Raw genomic sequence first — 9,239 nt, 5'->3', positions numbered from 1 at the left:
ATCTTTAGCAACCTGAGCAGCTGGAAACAATTTTTCCAAACATTTTGGAAACAGTAGGCCTCTTTGGTCAGTGTGGTAAAGCCAACAAACAGATTATAAACCAAAAGCATTTGAGATGCTTTGAAAACTTTTCTTCTTATTATTTTTTTTATATAAATATTCTGTATTCTTCACTCTAATTGATGATTGTGAAGCCACCAGTTGCACGCACCGCCCGCTGCATGTCTGTGCGTGATGACGTTTCCAAAAAGCGGGCGGACTCAAATTGATCAAATGGGTGGGAGGGTGTGAGATTACGCAGCGCTCCGATGGATGCGGTTATTGTTGAGGACTACTTGTAGTCTGGCTGAGGGGCTGAGCGCAGCATGGGCACCGGGGACTACGTCTGCCTGACCCTGCGTGGAGGCGCACCGTGGGGATTCACCCTAAAAGAGGGAGAGGGGGACATTTACAGACCTTTACTCGTTTCCCAGGTATCTCCTTATTCTGTTTTGTTTAGTTTTTCATATCACTTTCTTATAAGGTATCAGTTTAAGATCCAGATTCAGAAAATATTTTTATCATTTACTTGTAAAATCCCTGATGTGTTAAAACACTTTTTTTCCCCGACTGACTTTTTTTGCGTTGGCAGTGTTTTGGTGAGAGATTCCTCAGCATCCTTATATGGTCAAGGCCAAAAAGAGAGTGCGAGGCTCAGGACAGTGTGAGGTTTTCATGGGTTTGCAGGGACTTCTGCAAGAAAAATAAGGGATTTGTTTTAACCAGAGCAAGAAACTGTGCGAGTTATATCTTAAATCAGATGGTCAACTAAAGGGGATAAAGGTGAACGTTAGACTTTTTGAAAAAGGTGCAGTTAAATGATTAAAAATGAGGTTATTAAAAGAAACATAGGTTATGTATGATCCAAGAGTATCATAGTACGATAAAACTAAGTAAATAAAGCAAAAACACAGTTTTATGATATGAATACAAAGATCTAATACAGAAATGTTTTGCATGATAATGGCTTTTATATAAAAACCCGAAAGAGAAGAAGAAAAATGTCCTGCATGTGGTTTTTCCAAAAGCATAAAACAAAAAATAATAAAAAAAAAAATCTTGGTTACTCGGGTTTATGGAATTATACTGGAAGTATTCCTTTTTTGAGAAGCTGGAAGTATTTCCAAAAAGTCTTATAAGGGAAGCATCAGCCACCTGACAGGCAGTGTACAGTTATTAGTAGGGGAGGGGCAGCAGTGTTGCACTGATCTATGCTTTAAACAGCCACAAAAAAGTCCTTGTAGGAATCCTTAAAATTACTTTTAACCATAAAAACATAATGATAGAAATTATTTGATGTTTTCAAACCAGAACTAAAAAAAGGAAAGAAAACCCTCTAAACACCTTCCTATCACATACCACAATTTAGAATCCACAGTTCACTAAACTTTTGGTTCCAAACACACAGCTGAGCAAAAAGTGAAACTTTTCTATTCTAAATTTTGTTTAACAACACAGTCGATTACTTAATTTCTTTTTCTGGCATCTCATTTGGAACACTCAAACATAAATGGAACAGTGTAAAGGAAAATCAAACACTCTTGTTATACCTAACCTATATTTTTGTTTTACCTCGTGTGTTTTTTTTATGAATGAAAATGTCAGCAAAGGGCTTAATTTGTATTTCTTGCTTTCATGACAAAAAAGTATCAAACCTTTTTCAGCCAACTGATCAGCAGTGGGCAGCAATATATATAAATATCTGCATTCTTCCAATACTCCATGTACAGTTGGAAAACTGTCCAGCAAGTATGCCATTTTCCCTATCGTCTCATTAAAAGGATTTTTAACTCTGGGAACAGGAGGCCAAAAAAAATCTAGCTTTAAAACATTTGGTTTTGATTAAGCTTGATACCATAATCAAATACCTAACTGCAGTTAGAGTTCAGGGTAAATCCTTTTGTAGATCTGTCAGTTGTTTTACACACAGTAAGGTGCTTTACAATACAAATGAATTATACCGAGACTCAGGACGTTTTTAAACTCAAGTCATCTCCTAAAACAATTAATGGTATACATTTTGCAGCCTGTAATGTAAGAGGATTGAAAAAAATTGCTTTCTTCCAATTTATATCAGAAAACGTGGTTTGGTTTTAGCATCCTCCTGTCACATGTCAATGTTTCAAGGAGAAGCATGCTCTGTGTCTCAGTAGATGCACGATTGCCTACCAATCTGCCTATTGGTGTACAAAAGCATGTTCATTTGGAGGGGAGTATTGATGGATGTGGCTCTAGTGTAAAACCACTAAATCATGTTACCATTTGCTTTAAAAGACTACAGTCCAGCCACAGTGGTGAAATCAAGTGTGTTTCTTTCTGAGGAGCCCGTGTGGCTCTATATATGGTATTGTAAGGCAGGCTGCATGGATCACTCATCAACTCGTCGTCAAAATACTGAAGATGTAAATGTTTTCACTGAGCTACATTCCTTGCAACATCAAAGCTCCAGCTGAAAGAGAAGCCACAGAGACCCTAAAAGCAAGAGGGGATTATTTTTTTACTGATAGTCGAACATGAAATAACTGTCAGGAAGTTTGTTTCTGACTTTACTTTGACTTTTTTTGTGGTTCTAGATAGTATGTTCATGTTTCTCCTTAGAAAACAGTCTTTTTACAAGTAGTAGGATCTCTAAAGCAACACATAAACATGGTTTAGAAGTAAAACAAGAATAACTAAGTGGGGATCAAGACTGAAAGTAAAACAATTCTGCACTCAGTCTTGTAAGAGGTCTTGCAAAAACAAAACACTGGGCCAAAATCAGGACTCCAAGGCTAAGTTGTATTCTTCAACTGTAACACTGCTGTCCAATTCTGCAGCTTAACACTGAGCTTAATATTATCTGTTTGCTTGTCATCTCTAGGAGATCAGTCTAAGTCATCATGAAACCAGATCTCCATGAAACTCTTTTATTTTTTAGTGGAGAGAGGAAGAACGCTAGGTCAGTAGGCAAAGAAATATGTAAAATATGTTAAATTCTGTTAGATTTAGTGGAAGGTTTGTTTGCTCAAACTCAGTGAATGCTCAGAGCGGTGGTGAGGAGTGCATGACTTCTTAATTCTCTTGTCCATATAAGGGAGGTAGATGTTTTTTTTTTTTGTTTTATTCCAAGTCAGGCAGAAAGCTGATGAGGTCACTTTTTTAAAGGTACAGAAACAGCTGAATGTTTGAGGGCTTTTTCTTTTTTTAAAATGTACTGCTCTTCTTATTTTGCGGCCTCCTTTTAAAGATAATGCAACCTGGAATGGGAAATCTCATAATGCATTAGATAAGATTTGACAAAGTGAACTGTGCAACCTTAAATCAGTCAAATAGGGTTATTATATATACATGTAAATCTGTACAGGAAAATTATACTGCAAACCTGAATAAATAATACTCTTTGTCTGGATTATTGAATTAGATGTGGTCCAAAAGGCATTTTGTTGTGGATAATCAGGCTATGATAGTGCACCATATATACCTTATTAAGCTATTAAGAAGTCAGTAAAATGGCATTGCATAGTTGCAGCCTGTGGTGTTATCCTGCTCCTCTTAACTAATTTCTCAGCATGTGTATTGGCTCTGTATTTCTCAGTAAATCATCTCCCTTCTGACAGCACATAAGGTCTAACATTATCATGTATTTTTGCTGGTTTTGGTTTAAGGTTAGATCTCCATTGCAGAAAGATCTGATACATCCTAGAGAAAAATCCAACTTGGCTTTTTGTAGTATGTCTCACTGATTACAAAGTGATGTGGGCTTTGGTCTTCAACTGGTTAACCAGATCATAACATGCACTGATCTTTTCCAAACATCCTGTTTTCCCCCCACAGGCTAAAAACCCACATTTCTTGGTTTACTGGTGACTTAAACCAACCAAGTTAGAGGGTTAAGGTGGATATCTTTGTTTTTGCATCCTGACACACTGTTCAACTTTGCTTAAGAACACCTTGCTTAATTTCTTGTTTTGTTTTCAATAGATTATTTATTTATTGTTAAATTACCTTTTTACTATGCTATTTGAATTAAGTTCAACGTAATTCAATTTGGTTCATTTATATAGCGCCAATTCTCAAAACATGTCATCACAAGGCACTTTACAGAGTTCATTCAAATCATACAGAAAGATTATTTAGAAGTGTTTTACCTAAGGAAAACCAACTGCTTACATTGAGTCACTTTCCAGAATTCCCTCTTTCTGGATGAGCATGTAAAAACAGCAGCATTTGCTAGTACCATGTTGTTTACTTTGCAGCAATCCCTCACAGCGAACATGCATGTAGTGTCAAAGTAGATGTAAGCACTTTTAACAGCAAGAAACCTCAAAAGGAACCAGGTCAGTGTAAACATCCTGTGTTAGCCAATTGGGAAGAGAGAAACACACACACACAAAAGGAAAGTAGAATTGATCTATGAATACTTTCTTTTAGAGAGGATAGTAGTAAACTAGCTCCATATGGTGCTCTGCATAGGAAAGAAACAGTCAAGCTGGTTTTCATGTCAAAAGAACGAAAGAGAGTAAATAAAGTTAGCTGCAGTAAAATCTAATCCAGTAGCTATGTCTTAGAGAGAAGTAGGACTATACACTTAAAAAGTCAAGCTTTACCATTTATAATTGAAGTTGTTGATAGCAGTGATGCCTCGCTGCAGGACAGTGTCACAGCCCAAATGTAGCAGAAAGTGCATAATGTTAAAAGTTAAACTAACAAATAATGCAAAACTGAAGAATGAGAGTAGCACATAGCAGAGTGAGGAAATGTAGTCTTTTTTGTCCTCCAGCAGCCTAATACTATAACCAAACACCTATAAAGATAAATAATCCCATAAAGTCAATACTGATGAGATCTGGGGGAATGGATTGCTGAACAGCGCTATGGCTGTGTGTGAAATCTAAAATTATTCTAATTTTTTTCTATGGATGAAGAAAATATACGTATATACTTAAAATATACTGCTCTTGGTTTAGAAATGGTCACTTTATGTGACAATATACTTTTTTTTTTAGATTACGTATGATATTTCTGAGTGTTTAAAGTGCCATCTCCAGGTTTGTTACACTACGCTTCCTACGAAAAAACTTTTTTTTTCACCATGGCTACATCATCTACTACAATAAAAGATAAGGATGTAACCCGGTTGACAAGATTCTCCATTTGTGAAGGGGAAGAAAGGAAATGATTGCCCTCTGTTGTTTATTATGGAGGAAAATAAAAAGACATATATTTTAAAAATTGTTCCACCATTATTTAATAATGATCTGCTAAATGAAACATTCTTTTTAGGGACAGAAACTCCCCCAAATCCTGTCAAATGACAGAGGTTGGTGAACAAATAGTGTTCTTTTCCCACGAGTTCCAAAAGTATGAACGTAAGAATGTGTGAGTCTATGCACATTTTAAACACGGCCAAAGGGTTCTATTGTAGCTATCACTTTCAATGTCAACATGAATTTCAAAACTATGTATCCTGTACCCTTTTTTGAAATCTGAATTTGCAACACAATTCTGGTGCATTACTCTTACTATTTGTGTACTTCTGTCAAAGTACGAATTATAGACAACTGTCTTTACACAGAGACTTGAAACATCTCTCTTTTCTTATATTTGTGCAACAAATATAATAATATAATATTATAACATAATATAAAATTATGTGTCACCATATGCTGGTTAGTTTTTCACCAAACATTAAATTTTTATATAAAGGCAAAAGAGTTGAGTCATACAAGGCTTAAACTGCAAATAGGGGTTTCTGATAAGTGTCTTTCAATAACTGTTTTCTTCTCAACTCAACTCAAAAGCTAGAATTGCAGAGTGGACGACTGATATTTACGCTATCTAGTTGTGGATTACTTAAGCTCCTGAGAAGTTATCATAAACCTTAAAACCAATTAATGCTCCCTATCCATGGTCTATCCATTTAAGTGGCTTGCTAAGTTTACAATTGCATTTATTAGCTTACTGTAATTTATTCTGACTTAGTGATGATTTAGATGTCACTATTATCTCTTGCTTAGGCTCCATTCTTGTCACTAAGGTACTCTTAGAAACGTTTGAGGTTTTTAGAGAACAGTCATATTCATAATAATTTTAAGTTAAAACAGCTTGATTATTTTAACTAGTTGATTTACATCAAGAACAAACTGGTTACAGTGGATTTTATCCAGAGTTATCAGAGGGAGGAAGAACATATGCACTTACAAGAAAAATATGGGGTGCTTACTTAAAAAATGTGTTTCACATACTGTAGAAATCCATTAAAAATACTTTTACGCATTGTGTTGAAAAAAAAGTCAAAAATTAAATGAGTGTAAAACTCTTTGCAAAGTTGCTTGGTGGTACATGTGGTTGAACCTTACAAATCTTTGGACTTGAGAACAATAATAATAAGTTGATTAGACAGTACTAGTAACTTGACATGTAACATGTCTTATCCTGTAAAGCAGGGATGTCAAACTAGTTCCAGAAAGGGCCCGTGTGGCTGCAGGTTTTCTTTCAAACCAAGCAGTAACACACCAGACACCATCCATCTCATCATGTCATCATGTTAAGATTGGACTCGCTTAATGAGATGACAGGAGTCTGGTGTGCCATTGCTTGGTTGGAAAGAAAACATACAGGCACACGGCCCTTTCTGGAACCAGTTTGACACCCCTGCTGTAAAGTTATTGTGATGCGTTAAACCCATATCTGTCACATCCTATCCATGGGACATCGGTGGCGCTTCCAACTTTGTAGCCTCATCCTGTCAAAGTAAGGCTGCTGTCCATTAGGATGGTGTTGCATTGCGGAATAGACCATCCAAAGGGTTAAAGAACAGCAGCTGATATGATTCATACTTTTTCAGCAGTTTCAAATAGATGTTATGTTATTTTTACTTTTTTCTTATCTTATTGTGTTGTGACCGTCACTATGTGTAAAGCTGCTGCTACACTGCAATTTCCCAGCTTGGGATAAATAAAGTACATCTATCTATCTATCTATCTAGCTTTTGGTGATTTTGGTGTGACCAGTTATCAGGTTAACCCGGGGCATGTTGAAGGGATTTACCAAAAATGTAAGAATGTGATTCGATTTAGCTACTGTAGTCTCTGAGAAATGGTTCCTCTGATATTAGTTTGCAGTTTAAGCCTGCTTTATTGAAACTAGTAGAAAAATGGCTACCCTGACATACACCATTGTGTGATTAAAACCATTCACTAAGAAGTGCCCAGTAAATGTGAAATTTTTTTTTTGTACAACTGGACAAATCTGTTTATTGTCAGCTGTATTTACCTGTTACATCTTTAAACAAATGACTCACGGTTCACTTTCATGTGCAGTAAATTTCAAACAAGACAGGGAGAGGGAAAATATGATTGCCTTTTGAGCCTGACTGTGTATATTTGGCTTCCAAGGAGAGCAGCGACAAACATTCCCCCTCCTTTTTTGGAGTTTGGAAATGTTACCACTTGGTTCCAGCAGAGTCCATCCTCCCAGTACTAAGGTGTGATTCCCGATGGACGGCTGCTCTTACATCCTTTTAGGGTCTGTTTATGCACCACATATAATATCTGAGCATAAAGTCAGGGGGAGTATTATAAAGTATTATACTTGCTTCTCTTATAGTGTAGTAACAAGGCACGTAGAACTGTTTGGAACTTTCTTTTTGTAACAGCTTTTATTGCATTTGAGTAAGCCATACTGTGGGGTTTTGCATGCCAGATTTAAGTAAATTAAAAAACAAAACAAAACTGAGAAATCCTTAAAACCAGAGTGGAAAACAGATCTATGCCTTTTGAACATGTTATTAATGCGCCATCTAGTGATTATTACTTTTTACTGCAAGTGTAATTGTCCTTATAATAGAATGTAAAGAAAGAACTGATGCACTGAAGTGTCACCTTTTCGACATTGAGTGTCTAGGTGTGCATCATTGTGTTTTTGAATTTAGTATAGTAATTAATATTTTGAGGGAAATAATTTATGTTGGCTGTTTTTTATAGAGGAGGGCCTAAAAATAGTGTCATATTTTTAAGTTTTGTATAATGATAAATAACATATTTTGCAAGAAATTGATAATAATTGGTGAACGTTTGAAATAATAAGCTAATAAACTATCAAATGTTACTTTACCATTAAAAGCAATAGTATAAGATGTAAACCCAGTAAATTATTGCTACTCTGATGGATTTGCTCCATATCATCCTCATGGTAAGAGTCCCTACTTAGGTTTTTCATGCTATAATAATTTTTTCTTCCAAACTTTAATGAAAGATTTTGGGCAAGACCTTTTTGGATTAACATAAGTTTAGTGTACTGGATGCACCATTTCGTTTTTATTTTACTTTTAGGGTTTATGGTCTATTGGCAATGAGGGGGGACCATATCAGATAATAATAAAACTAGTGTTTATGTATTTAAGTTTGTCTAAGCTTTAAACCTACCATATTAGCAACTGTAGCCACTGCACATTATAAGAAATGTAATCCAGTTTTGCTATTTGCAATAGGCCCTACCATACTTTCAGAACTGTATCCTCTGACTGTGTGGTACTAATAGGATAATTCATCTTCATAGCTGTATGAATGGCCTTTTGAGCTAATTTTATGGCTTATCTCCCCCTTTTAAAAATCTCCTATTAATAAATCATTAGGTAGCAAGAACCAATTACTGGAAAATGAAACCATCTGTCACTGGTTTAACTGTTAAAGAGGTGCCCTTTTAAATAAGTACCCACTGGCCTGGCCAGCACAGACGGCAAGGATAGCAGGTTGTTGGTTATTTTCAGTTTTTTTTTTTTTTTAACAACATTTTTAGAAGCCACATGATGACAGATTTAAATGTAACCTGTGTTGCAGTTTTTCAACATCCATCCGTCCATCCATCCGTCCATCCATCCATCCATCCATCCAATCCATCCATCCATCCATCCATCCATCCATCCATCCATCCATCCATCCATCCATCCATCCATCCATCCATATTCTTCTGCATCAGACGAATCAGACATACAGTACTTTAATAATCACAGAGGGAAATCACAGTGGAAAACTATATTTGAACCTCTTATTTACCCCAATTTAGTTTCTCCTTCCTTCCTTCCTTCCTTCCTTCCTTCCTTCCTTCCTTCCTTCCTTCCTTCCTTCCTTCCTTCCTTCCTTCCTCCCCCGTGCCCTCATTTCTTCCTTCCTTCCTTCCTTCCTTCCTTCCTTCCTTCCTTCCTTCCTTCCTTCCTTCCT

General features: G+C 36.2%; 1 protein-coding gene across 2 annotated transcripts in view; it reads left to right on the top strand.

Annotated features, from left to right (window-relative positions):
• Positions 1–357: 357 nt before the first annotated feature.
• The window catches only part of LOC107099200 (synaptopodin-2-like), a 22,622-nt gene continuing 13,740 nt past the window's right edge, over positions 358–9,239 (top strand). For both annotated transcript variants that reach the window (XM_015397246.1, XM_015397245.1), the window contains exon 1: positions 358–473. In XM_015397246.1, the coding sequence (XP_015252732.1) occupies positions 366–473 (108 nt within the window). In that variant the 5' untranslated portion in view covers positions 358–365. The remainder of the gene's footprint in view (positions 474–9,239) is intronic.

Source organism: Cyprinodon variegatus, unplaced genomic scaffold, assembly GCF_000732505.1.
Source record: "Cyprinodon variegatus isolate N-32 unplaced genomic scaffold, C_variegatus-1.0 Scaffold845, whole genome shotgun sequence".
In the NCBI taxonomy this organism is placed as follows: domain Eukaryota; kingdom Metazoa; phylum Chordata; class Actinopteri; order Cyprinodontiformes; family Cyprinodontidae; genus Cyprinodon; species Cyprinodon variegatus.
The sequence above is the reverse complement of the archived record's forward strand: the minus strand, read 5'-3'. Positions and strand labels throughout refer to the sequence as shown.